This window comes from Pseudophryne corroboree, chromosome 4, assembly GCF_028390025.1.
Source record: "Pseudophryne corroboree isolate aPseCor3 chromosome 4, aPseCor3.hap2, whole genome shotgun sequence".
NCBI lineage: Eukaryota > Metazoa > Chordata > Amphibia > Anura > Myobatrachidae > Pseudophryne > Pseudophryne corroboree.
In genome coordinates this window covers 389,577,841-389,595,972 of record NC_086447.1, presented here as the reverse complement: position 1 = coordinate 389,595,972, position 18,132 = coordinate 389,577,841, and the positions used below count along the sequence as shown (strand labels likewise).

General features: G+C 46.2%; 1 protein-coding gene across 5 annotated transcripts in view; it reads left to right on the top strand.

The window, feature by feature from the left end:
• The window catches only part of GCLC (glutamate-cysteine ligase catalytic subunit), a 197,145-nt gene that overhangs the window by 104,216 nt on the left and 74,797 nt on the right, over positions 1–18,132 (top strand). For all 5 annotated transcript variants that reach the window (XM_063916711.1, XM_063916709.1, XM_063916713.1 and 2 more), the window contains one exon: positions 14,328–14,510. In XM_063916711.1, the coding sequence (XP_063772781.1) occupies positions 14,328–14,510 (183 nt within the window). The remainder of the gene's footprint in view (positions 1–14,327; positions 14,511–18,132) is intronic.

Sequence of the window (18,132 nt, the reverse complement as noted above, 5' to 3'; positions counted from 1 at the left end):
TAACCATGCTGCCAGTCGGAATCCTGGCTAACGAGCTATTCCCACTCGTGGGTGTCCACCGCAAGGGGACTCTTTGCGCTCGCCGCGATGCCGTTGTCTGTATACTGACAGCCGGCATCCCAACCACTGGGTATATCATATTGAACCCTTAAAATACAACTACTGATTGAGTTTACGGTCTGGTTCAACCTTAAGATGTTAACCAAAAACCTCCGAGTATGGTTTCCAATCATGCAAAAAATGCAACATTGTTCTTTCCAGTAACTGAAATGGACAAATCAACAGTAGTGACTAATAAAATTGGGGAGATTCCTTTGCCCTGTAGCAGCTGTGAGGAATCTGATTTCCTCCCATATACACAATATAAAAACTCAACCGCTGCACTTGAAGTGGTAGTCACAAGCCAATAAGTCTAGCATATACAAATAGATGAGCATATATTTAATATCGACAAATTCAAATATTATACTACAGGTTGAGTATCCCATATCCAAATATCCGAAATACGTAATATTCCGAAATACGGACTTTTTTGAGCGAGAGTGAGATAGTGAAACCTTTGTTTTTCGATCATTCAATGTACACAAACTTTGTTTAATACACAGTTATTAAAAATATTGTATTAAATGACCTTCAGACTGTGTGTATAAGGTGTATATGAAACATAAATGAATTGTGTGAATGTAGACACACTTTGTTTAATGCACAAAGTTATAAAAAAATATTGGCTAAAATGACCTTCAGGCTGTGTGTATAAGGTGTATATGTAACATAAATGCATTCTGTGCTTAGATATAGGTCCCATTGCCATGATATCTCATTATGGTATGCAATTATTCCAAAATACGGAAAAATCCGATATCCAAAATACCTCTGGTCCCAAGCATTTTGGATAAGGGATACTCAACCTGTATTTATAATATAGAAATGAAAATAGGTTTAAGCATATTGCCCATTCATTAGTATCCACAACAGTTATTGGATTGTAACTACCACTTCCAGCGCAACATGTGTGGTGTGTTGTCTGTCTGTTTTTAAAAATAATAATTTTGTTTTTGCAGCAGGGTACACTACACTGGGATTCCACAGGGAATACATCGGGCTGTAGAGTTGGATCTTGATCCAAGGCACCAACAGGCTAAGGCTTTGACTGTTCCCAGGATGCATTGCACCGCCTCCTCTTTAACCCTGCCTCCAGGCACTGGAGCTCAGTTTGTAAGTTAGTAACCTGCACTGCAGGCACCAACAGGTGGGGCTGCGCTAGGCAGCCCTGCAAAGAGCTTTTTAAGAAGACTTCAAGGGCCGCAGCACTATTTATGTCAGTCTGACATTCTGTGCTGCGGCTCCATCACCTCCCCAGCAGCGCTGCATACTCCCGCGACCGGGTTCCCGGGTACTTGCAGCGGATGTGTACCGGTCATCACGCACACCACCACTGACGCTCTCCAGGATCGCGTGGCTGCAGGCGGAGGAGGTAAGAGGTACTCCTGGTGGGACCCGCCGGTTAATCGCGGTCCCAGGAGACTGATCACGTCGCTGGCGTGGACACTGTACTGCACAGGGACTCCACTATATCCACCTTGGCAAGGGAGCACAGGTCGGATTTACTAAAATCTATTTTATATAGGCTCCACAGTACCCGGTGGTGAGGACCAACATAGGGGATAAGGTGCTGACCTGGAGCCCCTCCCCCAGCTCCGGAGCCATCTACTGCTGGCGTTCCTGCCCTGGAGCTGCATTTCACTCTCTCTCATACCCTGACAGAGATTTTGGCGCCATCTTCAATACTAGCTGGGCTGATCTCCGAGATTGCATGGCTCTGTCTCCTCTGTAAAGCCGCCTGTCTCCTCAGCGCTGTACATTTACAGGCACTTAAGTTTTCTACATGTCATTTTACAGTGTTCGTTAAGAACAAGTGTACTGCTATCTGAATATTTAGTACAAGTATTTTGTGATAGACATCCAGTATCTACTGTGCATTGTTATATCTATACTAATACATATTTATATGTAGTTTTACTAGTCCAGTGCAGTTTTATTGTTTATATGTAAAAACTTCTGCATTGTACATGTGACTGAGTGTGCCTGTAGCTGTTGTGTGGATTTCATTATCCTGTATCGCACATATTGCTATCAGCAATGGTTTTTATTTATTTAAATTATTTTCTACATTGTGGATTAACACTGAAGACCTCAAAACTATGAAAGAACACATATGGAATTATGTTGTAAACAAATTGTCACAATCCTGACTAAAATCATATCATTTGGCGACTTACCTCTGTCATCTGTCCTGTAACCTGCATGTGTTCTGGCTGGGATAAACAGCTCACCAGTTTCATGAGTTCTCTGTGTGCTGAGCTCACTCTCCTAACGAGTTCATCTGTTTTGATTCACCTTCTGTGTGAATTCAGAACTTGGCAAGTCTCTGCATGGTGTGCCTGCATAGCAATCATTGAGGATTCACATGCTGTCCTATACTTCCGTGCCAGCATCCACAAGTCCAGTGGTTACCAGATATACCTTCCTGTGCTCTCAGGACCTGTTGCCATTATTGCCTGGCTGTGCACACATCACGCCGGCGTTCCCTCCAAAACCAGCTATGGACGTCGCCATGACAGTTCCTGGTCAGCTGACCTTCCAGGGTCCAATCCGGATTCACTTCTGCATCATATGAGCCGCTCATCCACTCAGCTGTAAGCACTGGGTATAAGTTCCAGGTCTCAAGTACTAGCAAGCGGTCAGTGCTTTGGTGTGTCTCAGCCTGGACAGAGCTCCAGAATCTCCTGCTGGTAATAGACTCTGTGCAAGTTACCATCCCCTTCACTGCCTGACTCCCTGGATGATTTCAAGGGCCATTGTTGCCACTATATCCCGGCAGCTCCAGATTCACTGGAAGTCCTCTAGTGATCCAGAGGGACTATCCTATATCCTTAGTGGCATTTGCAATTGTCATCTCATGCACTTCCTGACTCCCTGGATGATTTAAAGGGCCATCGCTGCCACTACGTCCTGGCATCTCCAGACTCACTGGAAGTCTTCCAGTAAACCAGAGGGACAGTCCTATATCCCAAGCGGCCTTAGAGACTTTATTGGTTCTTGCCAGCTTCCAGTTCTCCGCTGCGCAAGGTAGCGCACCATCGTTTCAGGAAAACCTGTTATTGCAGTATCCATTGTGCAGAATCACAGCTACTGGGAAACCAGCAGTGCCGACGCTGCACAGCATACGGAATCCCCATTGTGCTACCTCAGCTGCCCAGCATCTGGAAACCTGTGTTGTTGACATCCTCAGCTTCAGTTACAAGTATTGCTGACGTCCTCTGCTTCTGCTACAAGCATTGCCGACGTCCTCCGCTTCGGTTTCAAGTACTGCTGTTGTCCTCAGCCTCGTCGACAGCCATCACACTGGTTCCAGCCAGTGATCTGTGACTTTCCTGCATTGCTGATCCTCCCAGCATTCCGTCAATTCACCAGTTCTCGCGTGACTCTCCATTAGGCGACAACCCAGCTACCCGTTGCACTGGTGGCTTCCACCACCTGTGTTCCAGTACCCATAGCTGGTCACCTTTCCTCATAGAGTACACTGCCTGACTGCCACGTCTGGACGAGCGGATCGTTCACTAAGCCAGCCCGATTCTGCTCACTGCGCTCAAGACCAAACCCAGTGTCCAGTACTAGTCCGGGTACACAAGTAACCTCAGCCGTGATACAAATCAAAATATGTTTTAGATTTTAGATTCCTCAAAGTAGCCCCCTTTTTGCTTTTGATGACTGCTTTGCACACTCTTGACATTCTCTCAGTCCGCTTCATGAGGTAGTTTCCTGGAATGGTTTTCCAACAACCTTGAAGGAGTTCCCAGAGGTGCTAAGGACTTATTGGCTGCTTTTCCTTCACTCTGCGGTCCAACTCATCCCAAACCATCTCAATTGGGTTTAGGTCGGGTGATTGTGGAGGCCAGGTCATCTGACGCAGCACTCCCATCACTTTCCTCCTTGGTCAAGTAGCCCTTACATAGCCTTGAGGTGTGTTTGGGGTCATTGTCTTTTAAAAAAACAACAACAAATGATAGTCCCAGTAAACGCAACCCAGATGGGATGGCTTGGTGCTGCAGAATGCTGTGGTAGCCATGCTGGTTAAGTGTGCCTTGAATTTTGAATAAATCACCAACAGTGTCTCCAGCAAAGCACCAACACACCTCCATGCTTCACAGTGGAATCACACATGCAGAAGCCATCCGTTCACCTTCTCTGCGTCTCACAAAGACATGGCGGTTGGAACCAAAAATCTCAAATTTGGACTCATCAGACCAAAGTACAGATTTCCAATGGTCTAATGTCCATTCTTTGTGTTTCTTGGCCCAAACAATTCTCTGCTTCTTGTTGTTCATCTTCAGTAGCGGCTTTCTTCGCAGCAATTCGGCCATGAAGGCCTGATTCACGCAGTCTCCGCTGAACAGTTGATGAGATTTGTTTGCTACTTGAACTCTGAAGAATTTGTGGGCTCTAATCTGAAGTGCTGTTAAGTAGCGGTTTCTGAGGCTGATAACTCTAATGAAGTTATCCTCTGCAGCAGAGGTTATTCTTAGTCTTCCTTTCCTGGGGCGGTCCTCATGAGAGGCAGTTTCATCATAGCGTTTGATGGTTTTTGAAACTGCACTTGAGGATACATTCAAAGTTCTTGAAATTTTCTGTATCAACTGACCTTCATGTCTTAAAGTAATGAGAGAGAGTCATTTTTCTTTGCTGAGTTCAGTGGTTCGTGCCATAATGTGGATTGCGACAGTAGTCAAATAGGGGGGGTGTCCACTGTGTACTAACCCGACCTCTGCACAACACTACTGATGGTCTCAAACACATTAAGAAGGGAAGTAATTCCACAGATTGACTCTTGACAAGGCACACCTGTTAATTCAAAACCATTCCAGGAGACTACCTCATGAAGCTGTTTGAGAGAATGCCAAGAGTGTGCAAAACTGTCATCAAAGCAAAAGGGGGCTACTTTGAGGAATCTAAAATATAAAACATATTTTGATTTGTTTAATTTTTTTTTTTTTTTTTTTTTTTTTTTTTACAACGTAATTCAATGTGTTCTTTCATAATTTTGATGTCTTCAGTATTAATCTACAATGTTGAAAATTATTAAAATAAGTAAAAACCATTGAATGAGAAGGTGTGTCCAAGCTTTTGACTGGTACTGTATATAGTACTACACCGAATATACTATTTGGTATTTTTATTGTGCGTTTCAGGCACCTCATACTGCTTAGATACTGTGTCCTGTATTTACTGTCACATAACATACTGTAGGGGGCTATTTGCAGGTATTGTTTGGCTATATTGTACTGTTACGCTCTAAGGCTACATTCCTTATAATGTGTGCCACACAGGGCGGGAAATCCGCAGACGCTTCTGCATCCTGCAGTGCTGGCGCCACGGATTTACCCGAGGGGGAAGTTTTAGCTGCTGGTTCAGGCGCTGAGTGCCACACACCCAGCCAACCTGCAGCACCTGTGGCCAATCAGGACCCACCTTGGGCAGCGTTCTCAAGTATGCTGAATACACTTGTGACACGTCTTACGCCCCCCTGTGGGACCTCCTGTGCCATTACAGCCACATATTGTCCCTGTTGTTAATCCACCCTGGGTGGATACTCTGTCTACCCAATTACAACAATTAAATCAATCTTTGGTTAGACAAAAGTCTACCTGTGCCCCTCTGGGGCCAAGGGGTCATCTAAGAAGGGCCATTTCTTCCTCACAATCCACTAATATTTCGAATAATTCTTCCAATGAGGATGGGGAATATACTGATCCGTCAGACACTGATAGTTGCTTCTGATGAGGAATCTACAACCCAGGTTGATGTTCCTGACCTAGTGGAGGCTATTAAGCTGATTCTCCAAATAGATGATGACATTGAGCCTACTACTGCGTCTAAGAAACCTGATAAGTTCAAACGTCAGAAGTTTGTTAAAGTAGTCTTACCACATTCTGACCATTTAATTGACCTACGTCAGGAATCCTGGTCGTCTACAGGAAATAAGTTTTCCCTGTCTAAAAAGATGCTAGCTCATTATTCTATCTCTGCGGAGTTGAGTAACAAGTGGGAAACGCCACCGCCGGTGGACTCATGTCGCCCGTCTTGTGGTGTCATCTACTCTTCCTGTCACCTCACTGAAGGAACATATTGATAAGCGTGTGAAGGGATGCCTGAAGTCTTTTGACTGTCTTACTGGTGCGGTACACAGACCCACTATCGCAGCCTCCTGGGCTGCGAAAGGAATTGAAGCATGGGTTCAGGCAATTGAGTATGAGCTGCCTCCAGGATTTTTCTGACACTTCCAGACAATATCTGTCTTATATTATCACAGCCTCCCACTATATTCAGGAGGCGGCCTCTGATGCAGGTGTAATGGCGGCCAAGGTGTCTACTACGTCGGTCCTGGAAGGTGGACCTGGACTCCAAAAAGACCTTGGAGGTCCTCCCTTTTTAAGGGAGACATCCTATTTGGGGAGGATCTGAACAAGATTGTGACTGACTTGGCGACTGCCAATACTGCATTTCTCCCAAGTACTAATCCTTCTGCTCCGAAAGCTAAGAGTATCACTTTTTTTTTTTTTTTCCGTTCCTTTCGACTTCCAGGGAAAGCAACGTGTCAGGCGTATCCACGACTGGCTCATGCTTCCAAAACCACGAAGCCCAACTTTAAACAATCCTGGGCCCCCCGTCAGCCTACTTCCAAACAAGACAAACCTACTGCATGATGGGGCGGGCCCCCCTGGCAGACCCTAGGGTGGGAGGCCGACTTCTGCAGTTTGCCCAGGCCTGGTTAAAGACCACTTCGGACGTCTGGGTGTGGGAAGTTGTCTCTCCCAGGTACGCAATCTCTTCAAAGAGACGTCCCCCCCTCACCAGTTTTGCACAACTGTTATTCCTGCGGATCCGTTAAAAGCGCAGGCTCTACATTTGGTTGTACAATCCCTCCTGGACACAGGAGTGGTAGTGCCGGTACCTCTGTCTCGGAGAGGCAGGGGATGCTATTCAACCCTGTTTCTAGTTCCCAAGCCAAATGGGTCCTTCCGGCCTATACTCAACCTCAAATCATTTAACAAGTTGGTGAGAGTATACAAATTCCATATGGAAACTCTGTGCTCTGTTGTACTGACCATGGAACCCAAAGACTATATGGTATCCCTGGACATACAAGATGCTTACCTGCACATACCTATTGCCATGTCGCATCAGCAATGTCTGCGGTTTGCTATTGGCAACCAACATCCGTTCCAAGCCCTGCCTTTTGGACTGGCCACGGCCCCTCTGATCTTTACCAAGGTAATGGCCATGATGACAGCTCTTCGCCGCCATCAGGGAATCGGGTTCCTGCCGTATCTGGACGACTTGCTGATCCTGGCCAACTCCCAAGAGGTTCTCAGCAGTCCTCTGGAGCTGAAGGTCTGATTCCTACAAGCCCACAGGTGGCTCATGAACTGGAAAAAGTCCTCACTGGTCCCTGCTCAGAGCATGGTGCACCTGGGGGCACTACTGGGCACACACAGCCAGACTCCAGAGAGAGCCTGGAAACTTCAGGACAGGATCAGATATTTCATTTCCTCTCTCGCCCAAGAGTGTCGATACACTCAGTGATGCAAGTACTAGGCCTCATGGTGTCTGCTTTCGACATGGTAGAGTACGCTCAATTTCATTCTCTCCCTCTACAGAGGTTAATCCTTTCCAAGTGGGATGGCCTGCCTCATCGGATCAGGTCTCAAATGATCTCCTGGACTCCGGAGGTTCGTCGGTCACTGAGCCGGTGGCTACAGGACCAACAGTTGAGCAGGGCCATCCCTTCTGGGTCCTCCTGACAACAGATGCCAGTCTGCGGGGTTGGGGCGCAGTATTGGAGCAACACTCCCTCCAGGGTCGGTGGACCAGGGAGGAATCTCTCCTCCCGACTTAAACATTCTGAAATTGCGGGCAGTGTTCAATGCGTTACACTAGCCCTGCCTCTGGTATAGAACAGGCCTGTTCAAGTACAATCAGACCACGCCACCGCAGTGGCGTACATAAATTATGAAGGCGGCACTCACTTCCAGCATTGCCATGCGGCTTTATCAAAACTCCTCCGTTGGGCGGAACGCCATCTGCCAGCATTATCGGCAGTGTTCATTCCCGGAGTCCTCAACTGGGAAGCGGATTTCCTCAGTTGTCAGGACGTTCACGCCAGAGAATGGAGTCTTTATCCGGAAGTCTTTCAACTCCTAGTGGACAAGTGGTGCCTACCAGACGTAGACCTGATGTTGTCTCAACACAATCACTAGGTTCCAGTCTTCGGATCAAGGACAAGGGATCCTCAAGCAGCGTTCGTGGACGCATTGGCAAATCCATGGAACTTTCGGCTGCCCTACGTATTCCCTCCAGTGTCACTCCTGCCCAGGGTACTGCGGAAATTCAAGCAAAAAAGAGGAACACTACTTCTAGTCGCTTCAGCGTGGCCCAGACGGCATTGGTTCTCAGCGTCCTCTTCTGCTTCCTCAACGCCCAGACCTCCTCGTTCAGGGCCTTGTGTCTATCTGGACCTGGCCAGACTGGCTTTGACGGTGTGGCTCTTGAAGTTTCACTCCTGAGGGCCAAGGGATTCTCTGAGGCGGTTATTCAAACTATGTTGAAGGCCTGCAAACCGACTTCTGCACGGATTTATTAAAGGGTCTGGAACGCTTACTTCACATGGTGTGCTGCTAAGAATTATGATGCCTGTTCGTTCAGAACTTCTAGACTTTTGGCTTTTCTGCAACAAGGCCTAGATTTAGGCCTCGGTCTGGCCTCCCTCAGGGTTCATATATCTGCCTTTTGTCGGTGTGGTTTCAGAGGAAAATTGCGTCTATTCCTGATGTTCATACTTTCACTCACTCTGCGTTTTACGGATTCAACCTCCCTATGGGGGTCATTCCGAGTTGATCACTCGCTAGCAGTTTTTAGCAGCCGTGCAAACACTTTGCCACCGCCCACTGGGGAGTTTATTTTCGCTTTGCAGAAGTGCGACCGCTTGTGCTGCAAAGTCTTTTTGTGCAAAACAAGACCAGCCCTGTAGGTACTCTTCGTGTGCGGTGATTCTAACGACTGTGGGACGACTTTTGATTTCACACACCCACCCAGCGTTTGCCCAGCCACGCCTGCGTTTCCCCCGACACACCCGTTTTTCTAAGCACTCCCTAAAAACGGTTGGTTGCCACCCAGAAACGCCCACTTCATGTCAATCTTCCTGCATTGTGCCGTGCGACTGAAAGCTTCGCTAGAACCTGTGCAAAACCACAAAGGACTTGCGTGCGCATTGCGGTGCATACGCAGAAATGCCAATTTTTAGCCTGATTGCTAGCTACCGTTGTTCGCAGCGCAGCGATCAACTCTGAATGACCCCCAATGTCCCTTCTGTGGTTCTATGGGATCTGTCTGTTGTCTTGAATGCCCTGCAAGAGTCTGCATTTGAACCTCTTGAGTCTGTGGATCTGAAATGTCTTACACTTAAGGTCATGTTTTTACTGGCTATTGCCTCTGCTAGGAGGGTGTCGGACTTAGGGTGGACTACAGGACAAAGCACCTTTCTGATTTTTCACCGTGACGGGGCAGTTCTTTGAACTCGCCATGGTTATCTACCTAAGGTGGTATCATCTTTTCATCTTAACCAAGAGATTGTGGTTCTGGCCTTTATCTCTTCTGGTTTGTCCTCCAAAGAGCGGTCTTTGGATGCAGTATGGGCTCTCCGTACTTACGCAGCGAGGACTGCCTGCCTCAGGAGGTCAGATACCCTTCTTATTTTTTTTTTTTTTTTTTTACTTTTTTTGTTTTTCACAAACGTGGCTAGCCTGCGAATAAGCAAACCTTGGCCAGATGGATTAGAATGGTGATTGCACAAGCCTATGCGCAGGCTGGACTCCCTGCTGCTGTCAAAGCCTACCTTCTTGGGCGGGCCGCTGAAGCATTTCTGCTGAACAGTTGTGTAAGGCGGCTACGTGGTCATCAGGTTCTATGGCTTTGGTACTTCTGCCTCCCAGGATGCTTCCTTTGGACGCTGGGTTCTTGTGCCCGCTACGGTGAGTCCCCTCCCATGAGGAACTGCTTTAGGACATCCCCCAATGTATTCCCTGTGGAATCCCAGTGTATCCTGCTTCAGAAAAGGAGATTTATGGTAGACTTACCATGGTTAAATCTTTCTGCGAGGTACACTGGATTCCACAGGGTGCCCACCCTGACGCACTTGGCTTCTTTGGGTTTGTATGGCATTAGCCGCTAGTACCTTTTCCTGTCGCGAGAATGTGGTTCTATGTGACTAACCTCTACCGTCTTTTACCTGCTACTGCATTGGACTGGTTAACGAAACTGAGCTCCGGTGCCTGGAGGCAGGGTTATTGAGGAGGCGGTGCAATGCTTTCCTGGAAACAGTCAAAGCTTTAGCCTGTTGATGCCTCGGATCAAGATCCAACTCTACACCCCAAAGTATTCCATGTGGAATCCAGTGTACCTTGCAGAAAGAGATTTAACTATGGTAAGTCTACCATAAATCTCCTTTTCTGCAGCAGGATACACTGGGATTCCCCACTTTTTTTTTTTTTTTTTTTCTTTCTTTTTTTTTTTTCTTTACCAAATGGCTTTTCCATTTGCAGGTTTTGACACTTTAGCAGATTACTATCTGTAAAACTGCATACACTGGTGTGCTAGAATAGTGTAGGTTGCATCCTAGATATGTTATTTTTTTTTTACATGTGTAATAGGGAACAAAGTGCTTATTTTTAAATATGAAATGAAAATCTGAGTCCATTATTGAAGAAAAAAATTAAACTTCAAATCACTAAATCATGTACCCTCATGACATGCCTGATCTAGGTACTCTTGATGCCATTGTTTTTGTTAATTTTTACAAAGGTTTATAAGCACAACAGTAAATATGAAAGCAGCTATGTCTATTTGCTGTGGGGAAATTCAGCAGCTCTAACTTCTGTAGGAAATTATTCTTGCAGCCCTAGTACAGGTGCAAAGTCATGGGAAAAGCCTAACTTTAAGGTAAACATGTTAAGACCAGGTTCAACACCCCTGGGATGACCCCCCAACTCCAATGGCTAAGCACATGGAAGTTTTCAGTTGGCTTTATTGGACCAAGAAGAAGTTGTTGTTGTTGAATCTTTAATTTTTTTTTTTAAACAAAGTATTCCAAAATAAAGTCTTCCATTTCTACACCCCCAATTTACAGTATATATGTAAACTAGGTGATTCGTTGCGCCATATGGGCGCTCTTCACACCGTCGTAAGGAGCTATTCCTTAACCCTTGTGGCGTGCAATATTTGTATTATATGGAGTATTACTTCCAATCATAATTGTGTGAGTGGTTAAATATTGCACGGATAAAGGGGGTGCGATGGTTAAGGGGTCGTAGCCCCTTTGCAGTGGTGTGAACTGCGCACGCAGGGCCTTATGAATCACCTAGTATGTGCTGTGGTTGAGAGAGTGGCGGGTGCGGGGGAGACGTGGATGTGGGAGGGAGTTCGGGGGTGCCACGGGTGGGAGAGGGCTGGTGCGTGGGTGCCGCGGGTGGGGGGAGGAGTGGTTGATGGGGTGCCGTAGGTGGGGGAGGGCGGCTGCAAGTAGGGGTGGGGGTCCGGAGCCATCGCGGGTGGTGGAGGGGCTGTATGTGGGGGTACCGCAGATGGGGCACGGAGGTACTGCGAGTGGGGGAGGGGCGGGTAATGCTTCTCCTGGAAGCAGCTAAGCTGCTGTCCTCTTTGGCAGTGGCTCACCCATAGACTCGCACAGCTGCCAAGCAACCAGTCACTATTATTAGCGCTGGTGTCCCAACGCGTCACATTACTGGGAAGAAGATGCACTCAATAAACTACAGCTCCCAGCGCTAAGGGCTGCTGGGAGCTGTAGTTTAGTGCGTCTACTACCCTGTAATGCAACGCGTTGGGACACCGGCGCAAACAATAGTGACTGGCTGGCAGAACTGACTGAATCGCTGAGTCAATGTAAGTGACACTGCACTGCACAGCACAGTCACCTTTTACATTGGTTCAGCGTCCAGACATTACCCTCCACGATATCACCCACTCTATCGGTTACATTAGCCATCTCGGGGGTTCCAGGCCGGCAGCCCAAGTGCTGTGTTGCGGAGTCAGGGCCTCTGGGGATCTGTGCGCGGCTGTGGCGGGAAGGCAGTTCTGTGACATCACGCGCAGAGGAGGCTCCGGGGCTCAGGGAGTATGCGGCATACGGAGGGCTATGAAAGCCTTCCGCTGCACCACTTTCATACACAGCTATGCCGGTGGCTGCAGCAGCTTTTGTCCCTCCTGTACCACGGCTGGGAAGTGGGGATTGTTGATGCCTGAGGGGGCAGGCGGACTGGCAGCAGGACATAGGGGGTCATTTCGACCTGTTTGGGGCTATGCTAAATTCAGCACAGCTACGGTCACTTACACTGACATGCGGGGGGACGCCCCGCATGTCCGTCCACCCCCTCCGCACAAGTACAAAAGTATCGCACAGCGGTGATGCTTTTGTACTTGAAGAGTAACTCCCAGCGCAGCTCCTGCGGCTGGCCGGGAGTTACTCGTCGCTGCCCTGGTCGCAGCGGCTGCGTGCGAGGCCCCCCCTCTCTCTCACGGTCCAGCCATGCCTGCGTTGGCTGGACCGCGCCCACCTCCCCGCCCAGTGACAGCCTCTGCCTGTATCAGGCAGAGGCGATCGCTAGGGAACGACCGCTGTCAGCCATGCGCCGGCGCACTGCGGTGCCGGCGCATGTGCAGTTCTGACCTGATCGCTGCGATGAACTGCAGCGAGCGATCAGGTCAGAATAGCCCCCATAGGACGCTGCAGTAAAAGGTCCCCCCCCACCACACACCTACAGCACAGAGACTTGCTACAGATGCAGTGGCATACTCTCCAAGTGTACCTTTTTGGCAGGTACGGTACTTTTTATTTTATTTTATTTTTTATATGGTCTGTACTGATTTTTGGCTCTCCAAACTTCTGTTGACCGTATAGGAAAAGGGGTGTGGCCACCCCACTGTACCCGTGGCCAAGCCCCCTTTTCGAATTTGTCCCGATTTTTATGTGTAAATTATTGGAGGGTATGTTGCTGCAGATGCAGTGGGCCTATTTTGGGGTGTGGACCTGGAGCTGCAGCTCCATCAGCCCCATTGTTAATCCTGCTCTGGGAACACACAGCAGCCAAAGGGTAGAGCCTCCCATTGGATGTAACCTGTGTGGGAGGGCATTTCTCGCCCAATCAGCTGTGGACTGGGTGTGATAGACCTGCTGCTAATCCAATGAGAGCTCCTAGCCACTCCCAGCGTTATCCACACAGTCAGAGTGACGGATCTGGGCTATTCTATAGGAGATGGCTTCAAATTACCCAAAATCACTAAGTAATGGAATTGCAGGATGGGCTGAAAAATGGCACTAAAACTACTGTAATATCCCTTTCACACCGCACGTAATAACCCGGTATCGGCCCAGTGTGCTGTATTAAAGGGCCATGGTCGAATTCCCAGGCCCCCTGACCTAGTAATTCAACCCGGGAATAAAGCAGTGTTATTCCCGGGTTGAAAACAGTGTCCGTGGTAGCGTGAATGGGCTCCTGGGTCGATGGGACCTGTTCACTACAATAGGGAGAGGTGGTGTGGAGATGAGCTCATCTGCGTATTGCCGGGTCGGGAAGGCAGCTATTTGGGTCCAATGCAGATTCCCACCCATGAAGGACCAGTTTCCAATTCCCTGGTGGGATCCGGCGTTGGCGGTCTGAAAGGGGTATAACTTTAATTCTAAACTCATTACCCCCCTACAATCCCATTAGGGGACTTGTGAACTAATAATCTTGCTCTCTATTTGAGCCTGATAGATAGATCTATCTATATATATATATATATATATATATATATATATATATATATATATCTATGTATTTTTTTTTTATTTTTTTTAACGTAATTACAGGAGGTAAATGGGAAGAGTTAAATTGTTTATCAATACTATTTTGTGTTACGGTCAGTTAATGTTTTATATTGCAATTGTTGCATACATTTCTGTCAATGTAATGGCTACTAGAACAAGGTATGTTGTGACAATGTAAAAGTGTAAATTTTTAATACTAATGTTTGCATTTCTTTTTTTTTTCTTTTTTTTATATATAATGTAAATTGTAATGTTTTTAGTATATTTGGTTGCTATAGTTTTAGTGTGGCCTTGCACATATCTGCATTGTCAATAAATGTGTAAAGTTCTGCAAATAACATATTAAACATACCCATTTATAGTTATTTATTTTTCTTTCTATATCAAGCCATCCAACACTTTGGAGACCAGAGTATGGTAGTTATATGATTGAAGGTACACCTGGACAGCCTTATGGTGGAACAATGGCAGAGTTTAACACTGTGGAAGACAATATGAAGAAAAGGCGTCTGGAAGCTTCATCATTGCTTGCAGAAAATCATTCAATTTGCACTATAACATCCTTTCCAAGGTAATGAGTCATTAACTTAGCATGCCAAAATATTCTTGATGTAAGACTTTTGGGGACTTATAACCATGGAATGTAGGGTGCTGTAAGGAGTAGGTATATCAAACTAGAAACTTTAGCTAAATTCTACAATTTTACATCATGCAAGTGAACTTTATAAAGCCCCAAAGGAGAGCCCAGTATCAAAAGAAAATGCTGAACCAGTCATTAGGGCGACACCACTTAGGTCGACAGTCATTAGGTTGACCACTATTGGTTAACATGCATTAGGTCGACAGGGTCATTAGGTCGACAGTTCAAAAGGTCCACATGAGTTTTTCACTTTTTTTTTTCTTAAATTTTTGAACTTTTTTTCATACTTTACGGTCTACGTGGCCTACAGTTGGGAACGGTAACCTGTGCTGAGCCGCAGTAGATGACGCAGTAAATGAAGCAGAAATTTGAGTGACTAAGGGCTGCATTCATGTGTATCACCGATACACCAAGAACATCCATGAGATGATCAACCAATGGCATTAAAACAGATTGCTAAAACTGTAATTTGGTATCCAACTTCTGCATCTTCTCTGCCACCTTGTTTAACCATGCAGCCACTACTACCTTCCGCAGAGTTGCTCACGTGGTCAAACAGATTAGAACACGCCTTAATTTATGATCTGACACTTGAGTAGATGTTCCCTAATTCTTCTGTCATCAAGGTGTGGTTTCCCATTTATGTAAATCTTTGTGTGCAAAAGTATAGATGGAAGCAAATCTACAATGCACCTGATGCCTCTTATGATGTTTATGTCATGCCTCCAGTAAGAATTCATTCAAGTGTAAAATAGAGGGCAAAGAATTATTATCTTTTTAGACTTTTATGTACAGAAACTGACTGAACCACAAACTCTAAAGCTTGTAGGATTACTGGGACATACTACTTTCCATTTTTTAGGGTCTTTCAGATCTGACCTCCTTTGAATCTCGCCTTGATCTGCAATAGAGAAGTCTGATTCGGGCTCCTCTCAAAAAGATACACATGGAGCCCTCTGGCACTTGCAGGTTTGCTAGTTACTGTGGCCTCCATTTAAGAGGCCATTGAAGACGTCTGTTGAGGAGACTGAACACAAGGGGGTTTGTGGAATGGTCATGGGAGACAGAACAGTGGATGCTAAAGAGGAAGAATCAGATTAACTATCCACGCTCAAATGCTCTAACCTTCAGCCAGGCAGGTTCTGCCATTCCAGGATCTTTCACCAGATGCATGCGTATCCTGGTTCCCAGTGGAGCAAGCTATGCAGCGGTCACCTTAGACCAGTGTTTCTCAAACTTTGCCCTCAGGACACCACACAGTTCATGTTTTCCAGCTCACCTAGCAGGTGCTCGGGTGTATTCATTACTCACTGGCACGTGTTAAAAGATCCACAGGTGGAGCTAATTTCACTTGCTATTCTGTGAGGAGACCTGGTTAAACGTGAACCGTTTGGGGTCCTGAGGACAGAGTTTCAGAACCTGTGCCTTAGACCGTTGAGCAAGCTTAGTTTAGTACTTGGAGTGTAGTAGTAGTGAAACCTCAGCAGACTTGTCACGTTTTTCGGGCATGCTGAGAGAAAAACAGTCTGCAGTCTGTTGTGTCACACCCAATGAGAGTGACACAACAGAGCAACTATTTCTAACTGATATTTATGGTATTTGAAATGGAGAGCTCCACTTAAACTGACAGGACAGAAGACTGTTGCAGCCAGAAGAGAAATACAGTGCTCCGCAACAGACACGAGCAAAAGCAAACCGCAACTCTGAGACCTCTTAATGAAAACAGAGGTGAAATAGTGCACTTCTGCATATTGCAGAGCATTATCTTGGGCAGCTGATGTGGCTAGGTCTTAACAGCCCTGCATCCCCTGTAGACCAGTGAGAAAATGGCTGCTGGACGTGCAGAGGGAGAATTCTCACTAGGGAGGAGTTCTGCCTGCTTCGTTAAACTCCAGTCACCAAGTCTGTTGTAGAACAGTGCTCACAGTACTGCCCAGACTTAGCTGAACAGTGGCGCCAGACACGGTGTAGGGCTGCTCACTGACCATCCACTCTATTTAAACCACTGGAGGGGAGATAGTTTCAACAGCATGTGATTTGGGGATTTGCTACCGGATCATGGCCAGCTGCAGACATCTGGATGTGCCGTGCCCCTAGAACAACAAGGATCAGGACTCTTCCACACCAGGAACACAGATTACTGCAGCCAGCGTGGCATAACGGAGCACATAGCCCTCCAACCTGCATCCCACCACTGGAATTCTTTTAAGAACTCCAAACACAGTAACAAAGCAAATGCCCACATAGTTTAAAATTAAAGAGAAAAAAAACTCTTGAGCTGCTCCAGTAGCTAAATGAGGATGGCTGCTACTCTGCAGGTACATAAATGAAACTGGCTTCTGAGCTGAGGGAATGTAGAGTGGTGTTACAAAAAATTTAGTTTGATGTGCCAACTCTGTACAGCGCTCTCTGCAGTCTATAGTAAGTAGTGTCCCACAGAAATATTGTCCTCCATATTACTGGTATAGTATCATACATTCTCTACAGCATTATAAATTGTATTTATACATTAACTCCCTCACATGCTTTCATCAGTTCAAGCCTTTGGATTCTTCATACTTTGTCGGGGTGTTTCAGGGTTTTGCCTTTTGTCAAACTCTGTACAGTGTCTGCACTGGTACTATGATTCTCCTAACACAGTGGTTTCCAAACTTTTTTGAAGCACGGCGCCCTAGAATATCAGAATTGTTTTCACGGCACCCCTATGCCAAAAATTTCTTATTGAGAAATTTAGAAATAAATATTATATTAAGTTTATTGCATTTATATGTCATCCTTAGGGTCAGTTGTGTGGTGAGGGACAAGATTTGCTTCTGTTTGGCCACATTTTATGACTGGCATCCACCAGCACGGATTTTGCCTATTATATTGACCATGAATAATTTGAATTGGTCCTGGACCACCAACCCAGGGCACCCCTGCAAGTGTCCCGAGGCACCCCAGGGAGCCACGGCACATAGTTTGGGAACCTCAATTATTTGCAATTGCTTTGTTTTAGTCTTCTGTAAAGAGGCTGACCAGAACGGAGACTTGTGAAAAGTCTTCTACTGCTTTGTTTCCAGTTTTCAGAAACTGTTTTATCACACAGGCATTCTTCATGTAAGGAAAATTTAAAGAACATGACACTTGTATGTTCCTATATTATTATAGTTATGCGGGACCTCCATATTACATAGTGTTAAGGGGCCCATACATCAGCAATCAATTGGGACAATCTTGACGTTTTGCAGACCATTTTGTGTCCATAAATCTGCAATGTATGGGGTTCACAGATTGCAGATTTCGGTCACAAATCGATTGTGATTGTTAAATCAGATTTTTCAACATGTTTAATTTCACAGATCAATTGGGACTGTAGATTGTTACCATACACTAGCAATCAGCAGATCTGCAGACCATTTCTAGTAAACTGAGTCATTCAAGATTGGAAGATCTGTTTAACTGAAAATTATCTGCAAACCCTTGAAAAATATCTAATGTACTGTATGGGCAAGGTCAAATGGATTGGGAGAACAATATATATGGGGGGGTGGGAGGAATCACAGCATCTGTG